The 24,565-nt window shown below is 39.3% G+C and overlaps 2 protein-coding genes across 2 annotated transcripts in view; both read left to right on the top strand.

The window, feature by feature from the left end:
- Positions 1-24,565, top strand: part of sms (spermine synthase) — an 844,074-nt gene that overhangs the window by 278,340 nt on the left and 541,169 nt on the right. The gene's annotated exons all lie outside the window — the stretch shown is intronic.
- Positions 1-24,565, top strand: part of phex (phosphate regulating endopeptidase homolog, X-linked) — a 239,778-nt gene that overhangs the window by 90,804 nt on the left and 124,409 nt on the right. The window contains exons 5-6 of the mRNA XM_028799436.2: positions 11,224-11,450; positions 24,293-24,361. Coding sequence (XP_028655269.1) covers positions 11,224-11,450; positions 24,293-24,361 — 296 coding nt within the window. The remainder of the gene's footprint in view (positions 1-11,223; positions 11,451-24,292; positions 24,362-24,565) is intronic.

The raw sequence follows: 24,565 nt of genomic DNA, 5'->3' as shown, positions 1-24,565 counted from the left end.
GTTTGCATTCTTTTAATTGTGAGACAGAACTGTCATCTCTGTCTTGTCATGGAGCACAGTTTAAGCTTTTGAAAAAGAGACAAATGTTTGTTTGCAGTGTTTGAATAACGTTCCTGTCTCTCTACAACCTCCTGTGTTTCTGCGCAAATCTGTGACCCAAGCATGACAATATAAAAATAACCATATAAACATATGGTTTCTACTTCGCGGATTTTCATATTTCGCGGGTGGCTCTGGAACGCAACCCCCGCGATGGAGGAGGGATTACTGTATATATATGTATATTAATAATAATAATGCATTTTATTTCAAGGCGCCTTTCTAAACACCCAAGGTCACCGTACGGATAATAAACTCATAAAACCAACAAAAACATGAATGTACACATATACGTATATCTATATCTATGGAACTGAAATACAGCCTTAGGTCATGTAGTGTAAGCTATTCTAAATAGATAAGTCTTAAGATGAGATTTGAAAATAGGTATGGAATCTGTGTCCTGAATGTTTTGTGGTAGTGAGTTCCAAAGATGAGGAGTCTGATAATATGGGCATCTGAATTCTGAATATATGATATATATTCTCTGATATACATAAGAGTAACAGATGACAAAGATGAAGAGTTGGGGTACCAGCCTGATCACCCCATGTCATTGGTTTTGGAAAATAAACAAAATACAATCAATTACTGCAGAGTCGTCGTCTTTGCAGACGCAAGTTCAGAACAGAACTGTCCCAAGATGGCGGAGCTTCCAGTTTTGGGTCCTTCCAACAGGAAGAGGCTGGTCCAGGTGGATGGGTACTGCAAATGGTATCAGAAGTGTTATAGCTGTCAATCTGGTCTGCAGATGAAGGAAGAGAGAAAGGCATTAGGACACAGCACCAACCCCTGGTGTGGAGGTAGAATTACAGTCACTAGAGCCCTTCAGCTGTCCATTAAGTGTGTGCACACACATGACAATATATTGTTAGACAAGAAGCAGACATGGAAAAAGATTTGATGTATGTCTGTGACCCCGTATAATGAAAATAAATCAAAAAAGACTAAAAGCACTTACCTTTTCAGCAGGTACTCCTCTAATGCTGAAATCCATTGTCCTAGACATGAGGTACTTGAAGGGTATTAAGAAGGATCTTGGCTTGGATTGATTCATGAAGTTGTGGTGTGATAGGAATGGTGGATTTGGCAGAGGAGAGTGAGATATATATATTAATTTTGCAACTTTGACGTGTTAAAAAATATTGTTGCATCCAGGACGGGCAACAAGGCAATTGCCTCATAATGGTGTTCATTTTTTTTATTTATACATACCGACATAGATGCTTGAGAGAGGGAGGAAAGGGGGAAGGCAGGTGATGGAGTTACCACAGTTCTGGTGCAATGCTAGAGAAAAGCCGCAAAGATAAAAATGGCGCTCTTTTTTGTTTTTCATTTCACACTTCTGTAAGAAAATCAAATCAATGTCACACCACCTAAGTGCAAAATAAGTTATCTTTGAGTGGTACTAAAACCAAAATAAATCTTTAGTACCTTTGTTTTTAACTCGCCAGTCTGTCAGGTAGCTTGCAAAGCTGACTGCCCTAATGTAATTACAAAATTCCATGAAATAGAAGTATAATGATTATCCATATCCATTATTCTGGTTTGCAGTATCTTTACTAATTAATGCAAAGAATGCAACATAACCAACCATGCATGGTGTCAGTTTTTAGGCGAGATAGCTGCTACCGAGAACTTTTTGCATGCCAGAAGCAAAGGTGTACAGCAGTACAGGAGAGCCATTGAATCTACAAAATAAATATAGGATGTTTATGGTAGATAAAAATAAAATTGCTTACTTATCTTATGTATAATAGTTAGCATATTTTAATCAAAATATAATCGCGGAATACAGTCAAAGTAGTGTAAAAACGATGTGAAAAGCGAAACCTTTTTTAAGGATTTTTAACAGATTAATCTTTGTTGTAGTAGTTTTACATGCAGAATTTTTGATGACATAAAAAACATCCATTAAATTAATATCATTATTTCATTGATTTAATTCTATTACCACTATAACATTGTTACAATAGGAATAATGCAAGATGAAAACATAGTTAACAAAAACAAACATTAAATGACAAACAAATAATACTACGGATTTTTCATGATAAAATTGTCGGTTGCTTTTACGGAGCACACCATATATATATATATATATATATATATATATATATATATATATGGTAGCTCGAGTCACAAAGACAGAATGAGTCCCAAAAGTAGTTGGGATGCCAACCCAACCAACTCTATTTAATTTCAAAAGCAACAGGCATGCAGAAACATAAAGAATGCTGGCAGTCACATCCATTTCACCCTGTAGTGGTCATTCCGAGTGTCAGCTGGATGATAACATGCATACAGGACCACAAGATCAAGGGGGGTGTTTTAGGGTTGATTTCACCCTACAGTAGTTTTAGTTTACCAATGAGAAACATGTCTACCAAGTTTCATGAAAATTGCTTCAGCCGTTCGGATATGATGCTGGAACATACATACATACACACACACATACATTGGCTTTTATATATATATATATATATATATATATATATATATATATATATATATATATATATAGATGCCTATTTGAGAATTAACACAAGATTTTTTGCTATTTTTATAGGCGCTTATAATACTGTACATTGGCCTTGTTTTCTTCTTGCCTTCTTTTCAACTTACCTTTAAGGAAGGCACTCAAATTCCGGTTGTACTTGCTCAAGCAGTATTTTGTTAAAAGTTCAGGTTTAAGGTTATTGTTATAGTTTAAGCTATGCCATTAATTTTTTTAAAATTTATTTGCGTTGATTCTACATTATTTTTGTTACTCAGTGTGTATTTACTTCATGATTTAAGTGCTTATTTTATGATTACGTGTTTTAATGTTAGATGCAAGTAATCACAAGTAATTACATACAATGAAGTGATTAATTAATTAATTTTGTAATCAATTCCCAGTCCTAATATATATACTGTTATATATATACTCATGAATATACATACATACTCATGAAGTATCACTTTGATCTAAGATGTGAGAACTTTGCACATTGTTAGTGAAGTGAAGAACCAATTTATCACTTCAGGAGACATTAATATAACTCTGCGTCACTATAATGAAGCATAGGATTTGACAGACTTTGACAATTGGATGGACTTTTGTGCAAGTGATGACTTACATGATGATAGAACTCTGAGTTGTTTTGAAGTACAAAACTATTTAACTGAGAAACAACATAATCTATTTTGATCACAAAGACAACTACAATTGATAATTATTCAAAATTCTGGGCAACTGTACCTGTCATAAATTCATATGTAATAAAACATTTGTGATTTGTAAAAAAAAAAGACTGAGAAATGTGATTGTGTTATGCACAGAAACTACTACTTGTTGAGAAATTCACACGTTTTCACAACTTAAAGTGTCATTAAAAAACTGGCTCAAAGCAACTGACAAAAACTGTCATTTCCAGACTGAAGAGCAAGCAACTCAGCTTGGTCACAGTATAGGCGATGCTCACCTACTTTTTTCAACTGAAATTTTTCTGCTACAAAAAAAAGCTGGTAAATGGGGATCAGGAGATGACCTGAAACCTTACATGAAACAAAGTCAATACCAGGAGGCCAAGAACACCAAGCACCAAAACTCAAATGCTAGGCAAATTTGTAGTCTAACTGCTCGCTATAATTCTTATACCGTAGAAGAGACAATTAATAACCAACAACAGTCTCAGATGTCATTGAGCATGTGGCACCACCTTTACAGACATAAAGTGACACAACCTCTGGGAACCATGACCTAGTAACCCGAACCTGCATTCTAGCAATGGCTACTCACAATGGTAGCACCCATGCTTAAACAGAATAGCGTTGCAGTAAAACACATAACAGTAGTAATTATTAATATATGTCTAGAGAAAATAACTTAAAAAAATAACCATACAAGGTGATTCCCTAATGTCGAAAACCTTCCAGAATATCAAAATGACCTTGAAATGTACTGAAAGTTTTTCCACAACTTAACACAAAATGTTTTTGTCGGAATCATAGCACCTGCCGGTGAAGTTTCATTTTAATGCAGCATCCAACTCCAGTCTCACTGGTACTGGGCATGAATGGCCTTAAATTCTATCAGGTCAAGCCTCACAGTGGCTTGTGGGGTCTGGGGCAAGCCCTCTTTTGCTGCTGGGCCACAAGAGTAGAGCTCCCTCTAGTGATTTCTGCGTTCTGACCTGTCCTTAAAGGATTTCTCTTCAGGTCAGCAAAATTAAATTTATCTCAAAAGGGGTCTCTGTTTTCTCCCACTTCTGTCAGGAGGTTACTGGCTTTCTCTCTGTCGATTGTGTAATTCTTTCATTTTTCTCTTGCTTAAAGTGAAGAAATCATTTCTTATTAAGAAAAAAATCCATCCAACTTTTTCCAGGAGCCTGTCACATAAAGAATATGAAAAGCAATAAGCATTACTTTCTACAAGGATATTAAAGCAAATGCTGCTGTTGGTAAAACCCATTAATTTGATCTCCTAAGCCTTTTAAAAAATGAAATAAAAGACACAATAATGTGATTCTATAAGATTATTATCTATTTCCTCTTGTGTATCATTTCAATTTGTAACATTAATTTACTGGATTAGAAACAATAAGTGACAGTTTTTATGGCATTTGTGGTCAATGATTGAAAATGAGAGCTTTCTTGATGAAATCAGGAAGCGACTTTTCACATTATGGGCTGTTGGATTCTCATAGAAACTGACCACATCTGTAGTCCCAGTTCTGATATTTATAAATAGTTTTTGGATGAATTACAAGCATAATTTAATCGTTAGCAAACAGGATATGGATTTCAAAATCCATCATTTGTAAAAATGTTATGCCCTGATATTAGTTATCTGATGCCTTTAGTAAACACAGTTTTAGAAAATAATAAGCATTCTACAGTAGGCACATCTCCTGCCATGAAAAGTCAATTTTGAAATTCTTCATGCATATTGTGTTTTCCTGTGGAACAGAGCACAATACTGACAAAGCAGTTTGCCCTGACTGATATGTGGAATGATAAATACATAATGTGCTCAGTGGCAGCCTGCCAAGCAAGGACTTCTCTGCATTCCTCAGATGATGAGTTTTCAGTGGGGCTGTGTATTTAAGATTTTACCTTCTGTCTTTTCTTGTAATGTGGTTGCAACAGAAGGATTGGAAGCAAAATCCAGGCACGGTGGAAAGTCTCATGCTAGGTGTTACAGAAAGGTGTCCTAGGTGCGAAGATTTCCCACTTTGTAGCCTACAATCTTGAAGCTGCCAGGGGAGTACCTCACCCTTTTATTTTTACAACTGTAGCCCCATAAGTGGATTGAAGGGACCTTTTGAGGGAGATTACTGGTGGGTTTAAAAAGGAGAGGTGCTTGATGCCCCTGCCAGGCCTTAGAAGGGTGCGGACTGGCTCCATACTCCAATTGCACCCGGGAGCATCTTGAGCCCACCACCATCATTAACGTTACTGAGATGAGCTGGGCAAATGAGGACACACTCAAAGCAAGGGGTAGGTGCAAAAGTGATAAAGTGCTTTTATTTAACATCCAAAAAACAACATAGTGTCCAAATTAAAGTGCAGTGATATCTTCAAACATAAAATAAATAATCCATTAAAAGTCCGTGATCGTGGAAGTTTCAACTAGTTCAATAAATAATCATTTAAAATTGAGGTTAACAACCCAAGGCAGGAAACTGAGTTTCCGGTACAACCCTTTTATCCTGGCGTCTCCTCCCCTTATCCTGCCTGGACCTTGCAAAAGAAGAAGATATCAACCAACAAGGTTGGAGCTGTCAACCAACACAAGAAGCTGTCAACCAACAGTTACAGCCATCCAGCTTCTACAGGTCCGGATCCCTGCTGTCCCATGGCTCCCAGCAGGATTCCACATCCGAACCTCACCTAACCAAGTCTCTAGTCCCTGTAGCCATCTGTGGCCCCAACATGGCTTCTCATCCGAGCCTCTCCAACTCCTGCTGCCTGCCTGGACTTACGTGACAAGTCCAACCAATGGGTTACTCCAGCTCCATGATCGCTCAGCTGCAGTAGCTTTCTTTTGACCCTGAGTGTCGGCCATTCACTCCCCTCAAGGGGCTCACCTCCCGGCTATGTGCTTTTTCTTTTTCTTTCTCACTCACGCATCGGCTCTCTCCCACTCCTGCCTTTCTCTACCATCTTTTCTTCACAAAGCCAGCCACAAAAATCTATATTTAATTTTTGAAAAAAGAAAATAATATTTGTGCTTTTTTAGGTTAAACAAAACAGCGAGAAGCTGCTATGCTGTGCTGCATGATGTTTCTTGTCTTCTTAGGATGTTAAGGCTGGGGTACTGTCGAAAACAGGGCCTGTTTAAGCCCATTGAGGCATTCCTTGTGTGAGTTTGGCATAGAGAAGAAATAAATTGTAGTTGTTGTTGTTCTTACAGTCAACAGACAGTGACAGGTGGACGCAGCAATACTTGAAATCTTCAAAAGTTAGTGAGTAGACAATGAAAGTTACATCATGATAAGAAATAGGAAACAACTAAGAGTTGCTCAAAGCAATCTATATAAGAAACATAAGCAATTTGACTATTTAGTCCATCAAGCTCATTTGTTCAGCTAACAGCTAAGCTATTTTGTCTTGGCAGAGACCTCTGTGACTCTAAGTTCTCCTATTGTATTCTTGATTGTGTAGACTTTATCAAAATGCCTCAGATCCCCCAGACTTACAAATGTTTATAAAGTATTATACTTTATAATGTCTCCTCACTTTCCCTTCTACATCTATAACATCAGGCAATTACACAGAGTAAAAGTATATGTTAAGTTACAAATTCTAATAATGAAGTTTTGATAATTTTCAGAAAATAATAATGAAGCAAAGTACATACTGTATGAATATTGGCAACCATACAACCTGATTAATGCTAGCTGAGTAGTTTCAGGCAGCACACAGACTTGTAGTTACTCAAATGTCTGACTGTGGTCAAGTCATCATTGTTCCATTATAAATGCTTTTTTTTTCCAAAGAGGAGTCCCCACCTCGCTATTGCGATAGGACCCATAAATTTGGTGCTATATGAGGATGTCAAATCCTGAAATTACATTAACATAATAACCTAATATTTGTTCAGTTTACAGTTACAACAATCTCACCATTTTAGGGGCCAGTTACCCTTAAATCTTTGTTGTTTTGGAGAAGGATTTTATGGTTGAATGTCCTACCTGACACCAACTTCCTTAAGTTGCTTTTTATGACATGCAGGAGAGGTAGTGACTTTATTCTGTCCTCGAGTCAAAGGCAGCACTTAATTTGTGCTGGAGCTGATCAGAGCTCTGATTATATGATCTCTGTGGTCCAGGGCCTCAAAATGTACTGTAGGACGCCAAGATCTAAATAAAAATATTTGCTTTCAATTTTTTATGTTTAAATAAGCAAAATTTATTAAAAATATTCTTCTTCTTCTGTCAGCTGCTCCTGTTAGGGGTTGCCACAGCGGATAATTTTTATCTATTTTTTCACACCCATCATCTGCATGTCCTCTCTTACCACATCCATAAACCTTCTCTTAGGCCTTCCTCTTTCCTGGCAGCTCTATCTTTAACATCCTACTCCCAATATACCCAGCATCTCTTTGTAATCAGACTATAAGTTTAACGTCACTGTGCTCTGTATAAAAATTATTTTATAAATCCATTCACATGTACAGGCCAGGCCAAAGTTAGCACACAGGGGCTCTCAGCATTTAGAATTGCTGGGCCAAGCATAGGACAAGATAGACAAAGACAACTGGAGGAATGTATAGTCAGCCTAAAGACAGGTGTATACTATTTTGTGCTCTGTTAAAAGTCAGCACAAAATCTTCTTTCCTTGTTTGGAAATGGACTATTTGCCGACGTGGGGGCCTGCACGTGGAGGAACCAGTATAAAAGGCTTGGGCAGCAGCCAAATACTTTGAAGCCGACGGACGAATGGGTGATATCGTCATCCGTTCTGAAAAGCCTTCCAGTGCAGCGACTAAAGATGGCAGACTGTATAGATCAAGATCCCACCTTGGTATTGTCTTGCTATAGGCTTCCCGTCTGTAATGCCGTGTAAATCATCATTAAAGAAAGCTGTTATTTTCTCTTATGCGATTTTTACCGCCGTATTACTATGTGAGAGGTATCGCCTTTTAATATCATATCTATATAGTTTTCGGTTACTTAAAACTCCGCAATTACAAAAGAACTTATTCCAACTAGGGAGCTACCGCCCCCTACAGGAACACACTCCTCTGCACATGTCCAAACCAATGCAATCTCGCCTCTTTGACTTTGTCTCCCAACCATTTAACCTGAGCTGACCCTCGAGTGTACTCATTTCTAATCATGTCCAATCTCGTCACACCCAATGCAAATCATAGCATCTTTAACTCTGCCACCTACAGATTTGTCTCCTGTTTTTTGGTCAGCGCCACCATCTCCAGCCCATATAACATAGCTCAGGGGTCGGCAACCCGCGGCTCTGGAGCCACATGCGGCTCTTCAGCCTCCTTGTAGTGGCTCCCTTTGGCCTTGACAAAAAAATAAAAACCATGAAAATGAATGATGGCAATTTCTTAATTTAACTTGTATTTATATATATATATATATATATATATATGTTTATTTACTACTACTACTACTGTTATACATTTTAACATCTAATTTAGAGAGTTTAATTCTGCGTGGACAGAAGCATTTGCCTTCACCGCCAACGACGCTGGCTTACCGGTGTGCTTAATATGTGGCGATAAATTATCGAACAACAAAAAATGTAACGTTGAAAGACATTTTCAAAACAAGCTCTCAGCATTCACTGAAAATAAGCGAAAAGATAAGCGAAAGAGAGCAATTTCGGAACTGCAACGGAAAGCTGAACAGAGCAAACATACTTTCAAAAAGTGGATCACTTCTACACAGTCAACTACAGCCGCTAGTTTTGTGGCAGCTCAAGAGATCGTAAGGAGGGGTAAGCCGTTCACAGACGGAGAATACATGAAAGAATCGTTCATAAAAATATCGGAGCATCTATTCTCCGACTTTAAAAACAAACGGGAAATTGTTCAGAAAATGCAAGCTGCATTTAGAGAAAGATTCAGTGAGTTCAGAAAGGAAAAACACACACTCTCTCCTTCCCTGTCACACCCCTGGACGTCGACCCATCCCTGCTGAACACATCCGCATTCACAGGAGTAAGTAAGCCCGATCTAGAAATTTAACTGGACGACATAGCAGATAAAGATTAATGGGTGTCCAAGTTCAAATGCCTGACAGCGGATCTTGAAGAAGTCACCCGTCAGAAGGCTACTCTCGCTAAAGAGCACAAATGGAGTGATATTTAAAACCTCCCCAAACCCGACAAATTTGTTTTCGACACATGGAGTGCCATTCCCGAAACGTATATGAACATGAAAAAATATGCATTTGGAGTCCTGTCCATCTTTGGCTCAACATACTTAAGTGAGCAAGTTTTCTCAAGCATGAACTTCATAAAGTCCAAATATCGCTCCCGCCTCACACATGAGAGCCTGCAGTCCTGTGTGAAGGTCAAAGTCACATTGTACAGCCCCGACATAGAGATGATCAGCAGCGAACTTCAGAAACAGAAGTCACTTTAAACAGGTGACAACAATAGCATTTAATAAGCTATTATTTTTCAGAAAAACAAAACACATTCATTTCGGACCCGGAGCTGATGTAGGTTTTTTTGTATGTTCAGGTGCTTCAGTTGATTCAGCACACTGAAATGGAATTTTATGTTTACTTTTTTAAAGCTGCTAAGCTACAGCTAAATGTTTTATTTATATTAAAGTGGGCTAGTTTTTATTTTAATTTTACACAGGTATAGGAAGGACCCAAATAGGCCTGCATAGTTCAGTTTAATTTATTTCAAAGTAGCCCTACACATGCACACTGCACTTCTGTTTGTTGTATTCCGTGGTTGTAACATGTAAAATCTTAAAAAAGATTAAAACTTTTAAAAGTTTATCAGCTGTGTTATGTTTTGCGGCTCCAGACTATTTTTCTTTGGAGGAAGAGGGGGCAAAATGGCTCTTTTCATAGTGAAGGTTGCAGACCCCTGACATAGCTGGTCTCACTACCATCCTGCAGATCATCCTTTTCACTCTAAAGCAAAATTAATTAAAAATAATTTACTTATTTAAACTTTATAAAAATAGCATAACTAATACAGTTTTATGCCTATTTGTTATTTCAGTTGCTGATGTGGCACAGAATAAAGTACAACAAAAACACTGGCAGCTGCACAAATCAAAATAAATTGTCAGGTCAGTGTAGTTCAAAAGAGTAAGCTGGTTCTGGTGTAGAGGCTGTAGATGCTGACATGGAGGTTGAAAATTTGAAAGAAAAGAATGAAGATGACGATGCATCAGATGAGGTTAAGGAGAGCATTAACTCCAATATAATTGTGAAGCACAGAGTGTGGACAGTAGAACAAGTTAAGATTGTGAGATATCCAAGTGAAACACTATTGTATATGTGCGAGTATATGTGTAAACAGTACTGATTTCATGTATTTATTAGTCTGATGATGTTGTTTATTGTTAACAGTGCTGTGCTCTGGTCCTCAAGTTGCCACTGTCAGCACATCTCTATTCTGTCCTCGGGCAGTCTCTATAAGCTCTGGCACTTCATGATTTACAAATTAAGTACTGGTCAAAAGGGTAATTCGAGAAACAGTAATGTTTTTGCAAAACTCAGAGGTACTGACAATCATGTTTTTATATCATTCTTCATGATTTTTGAATTTTCCCCAGACATTACAAATCTGGACATGTTGAGAAATTACATACATACTGGATGGGTTAGAAAGTTCTAATCTAATAATTCATACAGAGGACTGGTTTTATTTGTAGTGGGAACACACCAAAACTGAATGACTAGGACTAGCCTAGAGATACTATGGAAGGTAGAGGGTCTCCAGGGAAAATGACATACAATTGAATTGCCTGCAGGATACTGGATAACAAATACTTTTTAATGAAATAAAAGATGAACACCTTTAAATGTTATGAATCTTCTTAAATGTTCTTATGAATCTTTTTTGAAATTAAGGTAAATGTTAAGTGTGGAGGTACACAGTATGCTAAACCACACTAATTATTATTTATATTTTAATCTTCAGCGGCTATTGAAATGGATGATGCAAAGCCTTTGCTGAAGTTACTAAAGCACCCCTGCCTGCGGTGGCCAGTGCTGGAAATGAACAGAGGCTCACAGTGGGTGTGGGATGAGAAGAAGTTCAGTCTTTTGCAGACACTGTCTGTGTTGCGAGGGGAGTATGGGATATCAGCATTTATCCGTGTGTATGTCTCCACTGATGAAGAGAACTCCAGTCAATATATTATTAAGGTAAGCAGTGAAGTTGCACTTGAGAGCAATGCCCTGTGATAAGAAATATACTGGTACTTATTAAAGCCTCTATAGTGAGTTATTTATTTTCAAACATATAGATTTCATTTTGCTGATGAATCGGTTGGCAGCAGAAAAGCCAAATGATGTATTTTCAATGAAAAAATTTGGCAGTTGCAGATAATTCATTGCAGCCTTGGTGTAATACTGTGGTGGATATTTAAATGGACAGTGCATGTAGATTGGCCAGGGGCCATCAACTAAAGAAAAAACAGAACAAACTACATAAAGAAAGTACATGTAAGCTATAGAATTATTTATAAGAGAGCAAAAAAATATGAAAAAATTGTTTATAGTGTGGGGCAAAATTTTCACCTTGGAGGGACGCAGTTTTTGCAGGTTTTCATACCAACTACTTTCTTAATTAGTAGTGATGAGCAAACACTGCAGAGTTCACTTCGCTGTGAGATCAATAAAATCATGGAAATGTTTGTGAACTTCGCCAAGTAATGGGGAAGGAAGAACTGAACTAGTTTTGAGTCCTTTATGGTGGTGCAGTGGTCTTTTAAGTGTCCCAGAGGGCTAGAAAAGCATCTGTCAACTATACCGCACTGATTATTATCGCCAAAATGTGATTTGAGTTGTAAAGCAGTAGTGCTAATCATTGATGCCATGCCTCAAACAACTAAAGACACAGATGGAAGGATAACAATAAACAAAGTACAACAAATGGACACAAACTAGCAATAACTGAAATACTGTAGATCTTGGAGCACACATTGGCCATGCCACAAATCAGCTGCTTGTGACCAGCTTGTTCTGCTGTTTGATGTAGCTGTAACATCTTTTTTCTTTTCCGATCTATCTGTGCATATACTTTACAAGGAATTTCTAACTTCTTGATGGAAGAAAAAATTGCAAACAGTAATAAATCTTTCATTATTATTATTATTTCACAGGGTCACGTGTTTTCTTTCTGAGGGAGTGGGAGGGCTCCTTTAGGACTTGTTTTGTATCATAGCTCTAGCACATGGCTAATTATGCATGCAAATTAGCCATGTAGTGCTGCAGGTAACACACACGTGGCTCTTTTATATATCCGAAGGCAGTATGCATAATATTCTCATTATTTTCAGTTAATGTACACTTTTTTTTCAATACATGCTGTTGCAAATTTAGCTGGATAAGGTCTTGACATTACACATGCTTGAAGCAAATTGGGCACTGATTTTAGAGTAAGCATGTGTGAAAATTCTCAGCTCTGTGACACCACACTTGCTTTTCAAAGAATCATCAGATACTTGGAAAAAAATGTTTATCTAAGCCAGCCAGCCAGAGAATTTACAGGACAATATTCGGAAAACAGGCTTTACAGATGAACACAGCATATTCACAGCGATAAGCACTTTGACAAATTTTGCAAATCACAACTTTTCATTATTAACCAATTACTATTGACATTAGAATGTACTATGTTGCCTTGAATTGACTTGAATTTTGATTCCTTTATTTTGCTTTACACAACAGCCAAATAATAACGAGATTCAAAGTAAGCCAACAGATGACCAAGACAACTTAGATTTCATTAGCACCCGTGGGCTTCATGCAATATCTATTTCAAAAAAATATTTAAAAAGAAAAAGGAGAAAATCTAAGAAATAGTGCTCTGGTCCACAAAACATTTTATAACACTTAAATAAAAAAAGAAAATCAACAGTTTTGGAAATTTATGGTGTGGCAGAATGAAAATACTAGCAAGCCATAAGATTAAACATGTTTAATTAACAGCTAAATTGGAAATTGGCTGGAGTGAAAATAGTGGCATTGAGTCTAAACCCCACATGCTAGCTTGGTATCTTTTGGCTTGCTTTGTATCTCATTATTGTTTGGCAGCTTGTTAAGAAAAAATTAAAATAATGAATTGTTATGAATGTTAGAAAACAGTTAAAAAGAATGCAAAAGAAGACTGTTCCATTAGCAGCAGTTACTGGTCACTAATTAAGAAAGTGACTGGAAAGAAAATTTGCATCCACTGCGGCCCTCCAAGATCTAAATTTTACTTCCTGGTCTAAATCATGTTTTCATTAATATTTTGTTTTTTTTCTTATGAATTAATTTATACACGGTGAGCCAAAATGAAGTACCACATTTCTCAAGGTCATTGCGAAAGGTAGAGGAAGCCGAGTGGGTTGGGGTCGGGGTCCTTTGGTAGATGATCCCTTGTAGTTTTCAGTCGGCAACATGCCTTGGTCTGGAGCACACCATGCTTTCACTGTTGAAGCGTTCTTCAAAAACAACGAATCCATCATCAATACACAACGCATCTTCTGAACGCTCTTTAGCATTCCTAACGGTGATGTCCCAAATCAGAAAACAATTCTTCAGTGGGCGGCTAAATTTAGATAGACGGGTACAACACTGAACAGAAAATCTCCAGGCCATCCTTGGACTGTACGAACACCTGAAAACATCCAAGTTGTAACGGCATAAATTTTACGGTCTCCTAGATGTTCAGCACGCAAACATGCTTCTGCCTTAGGCATTTCCAACATGTCTTTGAGGAGGATTTTGCATGAGAACCTTAATTTCCATCCATACAAGATGATAGTATTGCAGGAACTCACTGAGACAGACTGAGAGCCATAAAAACTTGTATTTGAACATTCTGCCACCGTTCATTGAGATGCCATCGTCCTCTGCAGCGATGTGGCACATTTCCATTTGAATCATTGCGTAAATAAGCAAAACTTATGCTATTGTGCTGAAACAAACCCTCGAGAACTTCATCAGAGACCCCTGCACAGTGAGTGTGTTACATTCTGGTGGGCCATTGCAGAATTTGACATTGTAGTAGGCTCTTACTTTTTTGAGGAGGGTGGAGCAACGGTCACCGTCACTTCAGAATGTTACATTGAAATGCTAGAGAATTTTTTGCAGCCCCAAATGGAAGAAATGGTGTGACAGTGCGGGTCCTGCTTCATGCTCCCACCTCTCTTCTGGGAGCCTCTCGAACCCAGCACTGTCAGTAATGTAACTGGATGAGCTGGTCTGATGGGGACAAATCAAACTGAGCAAAAAATCATTATTAAAAATACTCAAACAGTGTCCAAAAAGTGCAGTGATTCAAAGTAAATAATAAATAATCTATAAAAACAGGGTAAATAAAAATGGAGGTTAAAATTATCCAAATAAATAGATCAAATTAAAACAAGGTAAAAGTCAACGGCTGGAAAAGTCCCTTTTTAAAAACCCAGTGCCTTCTTCCTTCTACTTGGCGGCTCCCCTGCTTCTCCCAGCGGTCTTTGCAATAGGGGAGTCAACTTTCACCAGCTCTGGTAGCATTCCGTCCCCTGGCTAAGTTAAGCTCCAGCTGGACCAAGACTCGGGTTCCCCAGTGACCAGGGTGCTCACACTGGGGTTCACTCTCCCAAGACTCTTTGACTCCCGCTGCCTTATGCGGCGAGCCAACCACCTGGTGTGACACTCCAGCTCCTGAGATTGCTCAGCTAGAGCGACCGCTTCTTACTGCCCGTGAGTGTCAGCCAAAGACTGTTTCAGAGCTCTCCTAGCGGCTGCTGGCACACACCTGCACAGGCTCTTTTCTTCTCCTGCCTTCCTCTTTCTCTAACCTCCATTCTGTCTTGGATCTTTTTTTTCTCTCCTCCATACTCACGCTCCTCTTTTTTATAATAGAGACGTGACACAGGCATGGTGATTAGCAGCTCCTGCCATCAATTATGGATATGTGGGATCCTGCACCTGTGCACTTAAGTGCAGAACCGTGCCACTGGAACTGCTCTGTCCACACTACCATGCCCCTCCTTAAGCCGCAAGTGTGGCGATTATTTATTTAAAAAAAAACTGGCCATTTGTTTAGGGCTGCAGACTCGATATATCTCAAATGGATGTGGTGGATGCCTGGTTTCAACAGGATAGAGCAACAGCTCATGTGGCATTGAGATCCATACAAGTTTTGCGGGAGATGTTTCTGGGGAAGCTGATCTCCCTGCGCAGCAATGTCAGGTGGCCTTCATGTTCTGACCTCATCCCTAAAGGATGCTATTTGCCACGAAATCACTGCTATTCCCTTTGAAATGGCCGAATGAGTCATGAGTGTTCAGAAATTGTATTGAAGAGTGTATCACTAATAATGGCCATCACCTTGAAGACATCATTTTTAAAACACAGGTGAAAAAAACGTATTTTGTATACCCTTTCTTGTGTCGTAATGAAATTTTTTTTATCTTGTAGCATTTTTATAGAATAATCATTTGAAATGTGGTACTTCTTTTTGGATCACCCTGTACCTTATGTTTACTTCCTATAGGTATGTTATTCATGGTTTCTCTAGATTGAGTGCGTAGTCACTTGTACATGACATTTTGGGGGTAGGGGGGCTGGCGGAGTGAGTGATATAATTTGTGAGTAACTATCTATGTGTGATGCGTGGAAGAGCACTACGTAAAAACATCCATCCATTATCCAACCCGCTATATCCTAACTAAAGGGTCATGGGGGTCTGCTGGAACCAATCCCAGATAATACAGGACGCAAGGCAGGAAACAAACCCCGGGCATGACACCAGCCCACCACAGGGCACACACACACACACCAAGCACATACTAGGGACAATTTAGAATCGCCAATGCACCTAACCTGCATGTCTTTGGACTGTGGGAGGAAACTGGAGCACCTGGAGGAAACCCATGCAGACTCAGGGAGAACATGCAAACTTCACGCAGGGAGGACCCGGGAAGCGAACCCAGGTCTTCTTACTGCGAGGCAGCAGCGCTGCTACTGCGCCACCGTGCCACCCTAGGTAAAAACAGAAACAGAAAAATGCCAGCATGCACCACCAAGGTCATCTTGATGGTAGATCAATCCTTCTATCCATTCTTTTATTTTCACAACCACTAATCCAGACTTGGGTTGCGAGGAAGCTAGAGCCTATCCCAGCAAGCATTTGGCATAAGGTAGGAACAACCCCCAGGCAGGGCACCAATCCATTGAAGAGTGAACACACAAACACTCAAACACACACTAGATCCGCCCGTGAGTTACAGCGGGACAATTATGTTTTAAATATGATTCTACTAGTGTGCACCTCTCATCCCCATTACTTTCTGTACATGGATTTCTGGGCCTTTTCATAAACTCAAATTGAATAATGGTTACAGTTACAACAGACAATCTAATGTAGCATAACGATTACAATTATTTTTTAATAATTTACATGAGGATGTACTTTTCCCTATGTTCTGTCTCTTTAATCGAAAGGGATGTTGTTAATTGAGCAAGGTGAGATGTTAAATGCCGGCGTGCCACTGTTAATGGGCAATAAGTAAACCAAGGAGAAACATGGAAGAAAAACAAGACTAGCTGTGGGTTAGTTAAACTAGGTATTCATTTTGTTCTGCTGCTACTCTGAGACAGCAGTTACACTTGAGGATTATCTCCTCTTAGTATGTGTGGTAAAACATGTTAGGGGCCTAAGGCAGTGCGAGTTATTCTAAAAATAGTGAGGCAGCGCAGACCCCAAGAGGGTATGTATGTGAAAAAAAAAAAAAAAAGCAGTGTGACCATGGAGATCTTGATGAGGGCAGCTGCTAATTATGCTTAATGTGCCCGAGAGCGGTTAACACAGCTGTCCCTCATCAAAGCACCATTGGCGTACCTGTACTCACTGATATTAAAAGGGCCTGTGAGTGGGAACAAGTGATCAGAGGAAGTAAAACTATAAAGAAGAAGGATTTGAGGTAAAATCGAGAGAAATCAGGATTGTAGTAAATCCAGTGCAGCAGAGATGAAGCATGGCAGTTTGGGAAGGACCGGGAAGAACAACCGCACTCTGGGAGTAGGGTTACTCGTGCTGAGCAATGGATTGGTGCAGGAGCAGCAAATCACTCTGAATGTTCCAATGGATGCTGGGTGATGGCATTGGGTCACAAAGTCCCCACAGAGGGATAGTGGAGAGGACACAAGCCAAAGACGCTTGACCTCACTTGTCGGAGTGTGTTTTTCCCAGCTGAGCAGAACCTATGGCTGAGAAGCAGAGACGAGGTCTAGGAATGACATACCAAGGCTCATAGTTTTTAATGAATTGATCCTGACTGATTTAACTCTTTGATTATAACCTGATTTATTAATTGCTGGATTTTAACCTCCGTATGAATATATTAATTTTATTGTGGATTAGTCAGTTATTGAACTGCACTACACTTTACTGTTGGACACTTTATTTCTTGAATAAAAAAGGTACTAAGGAATGTTGCACCAACCTTTGTATGTTTGTGTCCTCATTGCACTAGACAATGACTATCGATGTCTGGGTTCAACAAGAATGTGATGCCAGCTGTGCACAACCTGGGCATCACAGTACCATACTACGAAGTCTGGTTTTGATCTGCTGCCAGTATGGTACTATCTGCAACTGACCATTCTGGTTTAAAGCACATTTTCCAACTTTGGTTAAACATAACTGATGCTTCCCAAACAAATGCTTAACTCCAATAATCCTCCATATTTACCAAAGGATTTTTCAGTATTTCCAAATTTTATAATCCAATCACAGATTAGTTTTCTGAACCAGTTTTTTGCCTTGAAAAGTATGCCAGTTGACTAGGGAGCATGGTTAGTCACACACCCATAATGAGCCAGTCTAAAGCCACCAGTCAACCTTAAGTGAACATCTTTGAAGTGCAAAATTAGCTGGGAATTCTCAGTTCACATTAGCAGTGACTAGGCTGGGACTCAAGGTCCTGGAACAGTAAGTGCACTCTAAAGTTTTTCTTCAGGTAGCATTTTTAACCTCTCGACCTCTATGATGCTGCCAGCATATTAGAAGAAACCTAAAGAAAGTCCTCAGAGATTTAGTGTGGAGACATACACAGATTGACATTATTTGTACCTGTGTTGCTGATAATTACTTTATCCATCCATCCATCCATCCATTTTCCAACCCACTGAATCCGAACACAGGGTCACGGGGGTCTGCTGGAGCCAATCCCAGCCAACACAGGGCACAAGGCAGGAAACAATCCTGGGCAGGGTGCCAACCCACCGCAGTAATTACTTTATATTATTTTATAAAAAAGTTCCCTTTTTAATTATTTAATTTTCAGGTAGTAATTTGCATATTACTTAAATACAATACAATTTATTTTTGTATAGCCCAAAATCACACAAGAAGTGCCGTAACGGGCTTTAACAGGCCCTGCCTCTTGACAGCCCCCCAGCCTTGACTCTCTAAGAAGACAAGGAAAAACTCCCAAAAAAACCCCTTGTAGATAAAAAATGGAAGAAACGTTAGGTAAGGCAGTTCAAAAAGAGACCTATTTCCAGGTAGGTTGGGCGTGCAGTGGGTGTCAAAAAGAAGGGGGTCAATACAATACAATACACAGAACAGAACAAATCCTCAATACAGTATAAAAATAAAAAATGTATAAGTATGGAGCAGAATTTAACAGTAGATGATATCACATAATATGATTTGGATTTGTTTAGAGTCCTGGAGACCTCAGCCATCAAGCTGCCTCTCCCATTTGGCCATTCCACAGGTGTAACAGCCAATCCGATGAAAGGACCCCTCTACCCGATGATTCCTGCGATCCTCCATCAGGGATGACTTTATCTTAGGCAGGCAAAACAACTTGGCAGGTTGGCTGTGGCACCAAGTGCCACATTTGAGTACCGAGAAGAGAAACACAGTAGGTGAGGGTTAGTAGATAGATAGATAGATAGATAGATAGATAGAAACAAACATCTTAAAAATCTTACTGGTAATTTGTGTGCATTTAAAAATGTTATTAGCCTTGTAGAGTGCTTGAAAGAGCATGTAACGCTTTTGCTTTCCCTCCAGTCACTTTAATTGGTAACTTTGTTTAGGCTTTAGGTTGCCATATTTTAACTTTACAAGTTAATAAGAGTCATCTGGAGGCCCTTAAATTTATGTAGACCCTATTATTTAGACATCCAGCCTACTACCTGTAATATTATACAAACCAACAGACTCCAGATTCATTGAAGACTATATATAACCTTGGCCTTTTAACAACTTCATTCCAAAATAATTACTAATTATCCCTATGACATGACATTACATGACATAACATTCTTGATTCACTTCAGGGTTTGTATTCTTCTTTCTTTCTTTTCATAATACATTTAATGTGTGTGCGATTTACAGGAATACTGTATATCTCAAAGTAAGTTGCCAAAGATTCCAACTGGATGGGCACTTGCATCACTTTCCTGCTGAGTGTACTGGTGTACCTGTGTAGGGGGCGAGTGAGAAGGCAGAAAGAGTTCCAAACCTATTGAGCTGTCAATTGGGCAACTCCCGTTTAATTTCAAAACAAAACAAATAAAAAGAATTTAACATATGCACTATGGCACACACAAACAGCATAGGCAATGGCCTCTTTTCATCCTGTCGTGGCATTTTCAGATGATTATAGGTCTGGAGTTGTTCCTGACAGTTGAGCTCTTACGTCTAAATGAGACCGTTTTCTGGGGATTTCTACCTTTTATTTTAGGCAGATAGGGAGGACTGGGCTTTTCTCGCTCTGTTGTACTAAAGGTCCGATTCCTCAGCACTGTGATAAAAAAATACTGTTAGTGACAGCACCCCCTCTCGTCCCAGTTTAGTACCACATACCTTAGGTGATCCTGGAAGGTGACCCTCTGATGCGCATGAGTGGCATCTACTAACAAGTGTGTCTGCATCAGAAGTCACTGTGATACTTCCAGACCAACATTGCAGTCATCTGGAATACATCATTTTGAAATAGTCCCTTGGTCCTACGTTTTTAGGATAGGCATTTATTTCAAGCTGTACTGTATGTTCATTCACATAACAATTCTGTCAATTAAATTGCTAATTAAATTTAAATTGGTTTCAATATTTCTAGCACATTAATGCTTTTAAGCCATACACAGTAAACTTGGACACTAATCAGATAAATGTACAATTGACTTCTAAGATGTCTGTCAGCAAGAAAGAGCTGTCTACAGAATGTATGATGTGTACTGATGAATTTAATTAAATGAAATGTCATCTTTCCGTTTAGCTCCTGTTTTAATGTTTATAACTAGGTGTGTCTTCCTCTGTTGATCTGTATCACCTTTGCCCACATTCATGTGTGAAGGTGCGGGTCCAGCTTCGTGCTCCGGGAGCCTCTTGAACCCAATATATTGTAATCAGATGAACTGGCAGATGGCGACAAATCAAACTGAGCAAGGGAATGGTGCAAAAAGTGAATAAGTGCTTTTATTAAAACAAACCAAACAAAACCAAAACAGTGTCCAAAGTGCAGTGATTCAAAGTTCAATAAATAATCCATAAAAACAACAAGTGGAGGTTAAAATCCCAAATAAATAAATCCATTAAAACGAGGTTAAAAACAACAGGCTGGAAACTGTCCTTTATAAAATCTTAGTGCTTTCTTTCTTCTACCTGCTGGCTCCCCTGCTTTTCCCATATGGCCCTGCAACCGGGGAGCCACCCTACCTGCAGCTGCAGCTGACCACCTTCTGCTGGTCCAGTAGCCTTCCATCCCCTGGCTCTGTACAGTTCCCGCCGGATCGAGACTCGGGTTCCCCAGCGACCAGGGCGCTCACACTGGGGCTCTCCCTTCCAAGCCTCCTCTGACTCCCACTGCTTTCCGTGGTCAGACAGCCACCTTCTGGGACATTCCATGTCCTTGCGATTGCTTGGCTGCAGTGACAGCTTCCTACTGCCTGCGAAAGTCGGCCAAACACTCTTTTAGGGCTATCCTGTCGGCTGCCTGCATTCACCAGCGAGCCTGCTCTTCCTGCTCATTCACTCACTCACCCAGCCCCACACACCCACACACACACCGACTTTTATTTCTTCTTTCTTCCCTCCGCACTCACGTTCCTCCTACTTGTAATGGTAATGTGGCACAGGTGTGGTGGTCAGCTGCTCCCAGCATCAGTAACGGACACGGGCAATTCTGTACCTGCGCACTTCAGTGCGGAAATGCCAACACCCGTATCGCACCCGGGAACCGCTCTGACCACGCCACCACGTCCCCTTCTTAAGGCTCGAGTACGGTGATTATTTATCTAAAAAACTGGCCATTCGTTTAGAGCTGTGGACCTGCTATATCACATCAGGATGCAATATTAATTCCACACTTCTCTTCTTAGTTACGTCTTGTGCAACGCAGCATAATCCACTTCAGCTTGCAATCACCATCAATGCCTGACACATTTATTTTGCCATATTAAAAACCAGTCAATATCAAGTGCTGCAAAAACCTGGGATTAACTACCAGCAGTCAGTTTTTTTAATTACTTTAGGCTAACTGATACAATTCTGGGAGCGTGCTTTTTTGTTTGCTTAGTGAAGCTCTCAGCTATGGCACTGAGAAGTTTATCAGGTGTTGCCTTAATTCACTTTATTCTCATACAGCATATGTTCCTTAAATCATACATGGTGTCTTATATTATATCTCAACATTGATGTGGTGGGTAGTTCTGGTGCCCCTGAGCACTTCAGTGCAAGCCTGAAATTCAAGGTGTACCCTCTCTGTAGTGTGCCTCAAGCATCTTCAGCGATTTGTTGCCGTTATATGTTAGCTCATGCTCCCTCTAGTTTTGTTTCGTTTGCTTGCTGCTGTCCTGATAGAGTGGGCACTAAAGTAACTCTAAAATGAACGGGTTGAATTGAACATGGGTAGCTATTCACACCTTGACATCAGGCCAATAAAAACAAACTCTTAAAAACAGACCGAATAATGCTACAAGCAAGGCCATGGAAAGTAAAAATACCACCTAATGTCCTCTAATGTCCTTCATTCCTGCAGCATACAAGTTGATTAATAGTCCAATATGCAATTTATCCTGTAGATATATTCTAAACAAATACCTGCTATTATTATATTGAGTTCAAGGCTTTGTTACACAGCTTACATTACAGATCAATAAGTCATAGAGCACTGGATCTTTTTTCAGATAAGATATTCATTCTAATAATCATCTGCTAGTTTTTTGCTTTTCATGAACTGTTCATAATGCAAAATATCTACATTTTGTTTGCATTACCACAAAAGATGTCCAGGGTGATTTAAGTGGACAAAAGTTAAGTTTTGAGCTGTAGTATTTGTTACAAGCAGCAGTGCCAGGCACTTTACAAAGGGAATAATGAGAATTCAATGCAGGACCAAAGCTCAATGGCATATTTAAAATTTGTCAAAACTTTTTCACAAAGCTATGGCCAGTAATAAATACAGTCTGCCTACATTTTAATAAATTGTACTTTTTAAACCATATGTTTGTGGACTTTTATAAAATACATGGTCATTTTAACTGAACAAAATATATTCTCTAATTATACTGACTTTGTGGAATTAACAGTGTGAACACCAGGGGGCACTCCAGCTCCCCAAACACACCCATAAGCAGGCACAGACACATGGTAGCATCACAAAGAGTCTTTATTTGTGGGTAAACTCTTCTCAATACGTGTTTCCCACTACCACAGCCACAAGTACAACACAGTACTAAGCATAACTTTTGTTTCTTCTCTCTCTCAGTTACTGCCTCCTCCACTCATCTCGCAAGCTTTGTCCTCCTTCCTTCCAACTCTGGCTCTCTGATATGAGGCAGGCAGCTCCTTTTATCCAATCCCCAGATATGCTTTCAGTGATACGATGCTGCAGCTGGTTGGTGGAGCCTTAAGGAGTAGGAACTCCTAAATCCCATAGCTCCCCCAGCGGCCCCTATGAGACCCAACAAGACTGTCCCCCAGGACTACGATACCAGGCATGCCTTGTGGGTACCCATGGATCAGAGCCTATGCTTGCTGCCATCTGGCATCCTGGGGGAAACAAAGCCCTGTATTAGCTATCTTCCCCCATCCTACCATCTCGAGGGCTTCCCAGCTGGGCCAGACTTCTGGCTGTCTCTCACAATAACTGCACAGATTTGTTTTATTATTTTTATTATTATCCGTCTATTTCAGAACTCTATTTTCCATCATTGGTTGTGGATAGGATAGCCAAAGCTCATTCATGCAAAATGGTGTATAAGGCAGGAATGGTGATTTATCGTAGGTCACACTTCATACACACTTGCACAGAAATTCATAACAGGGCCTGGTCCAATGAAAAGGACCAACTGGACTGCTAGCATACTGCTTTCATTTGTATGTGCTGGTAAAATTAGCAATGGAGTAATTGAGAAATCTATCTAGGAGTAAGCAGTCACACTGCAGCTGATATCTCCATAGTGCTGGATTCTAATCCTTCATACATTTTCCTCATGGAATCTAAACACTTGTATGCTAAGTTAATAAGTGAGTCTAAAGTGACCTCTTGTGATTGTGAGGATTTGTTCTTGAGCTCCAGTGCCCTGAACTGTGTGGGCAGGTTCAAAAGTAGGTTAAAGGATATATGTTAATATGTACCTGTAAAAGTGAAGAATGCAAAAAATGAATAATATTCAAACCATTTTACCTGCAAGAAGAGTGTAATTAAATCTGAAATGTAAATGTAAAATATTCATTAGATTAACACACTTTTGTTTGCTATTGAATGATCATTGTATACAGTTTACAACAATTAAAACCCAGACTAAAGCGTATGTTCTCTGGGGCAGCACCTCTATAGTTAAACGTTACATTGTGTGGTCTAAAATAACTTTGCTGTTAGCAAAAGAGTAAGACACAAATCTGCATCTGACTCTTTTTTAATCAGACATTAAAACATAAAAAAAAACTCTGGATATTGGCTAAGAAATCATTGGTGTTTGCATGTTGAAACTGTCACTATAAAGTCTTCAGGAGCTTGATAACTGATATTATATTCTTGTTTTGACAGCTTGATCAAGCTTCTTTATCCCTGGTATCACGGGAAGACTACATCAGTAACACGACAGAGGCCGAAGCAGTATGTTTTTGTTTTTGTTTTTTTTTTGCAATGCAATTTATTCCAAAATTGTTTCTTTGTATTTTCTGTTGTTGCTTTTGAACCTGACTTAATTAGTTATATCTAGTATTACCATTTGCATGTACTGCTATTAATGACTTCAAAACCTCTCCTCTTGTTCTCCGCACACACCCTCTGAGCTTCTCCTTGTTCACTTTTGCAGGC

The sequence above is a fragment of the Erpetoichthys calabaricus genome, chromosome 4, assembly GCF_900747795.2.
Source record: "Erpetoichthys calabaricus chromosome 4, fErpCal1.3, whole genome shotgun sequence".
In the NCBI taxonomy this organism is placed as follows: Eukaryota; Metazoa; Chordata; class Cladistia; order Polypteriformes; family Polypteridae; genus Erpetoichthys; species Erpetoichthys calabaricus.
The sequence above is the reverse complement of the archived record's forward strand: the minus strand, read 5'-3'. Positions and strand labels throughout refer to the sequence as shown.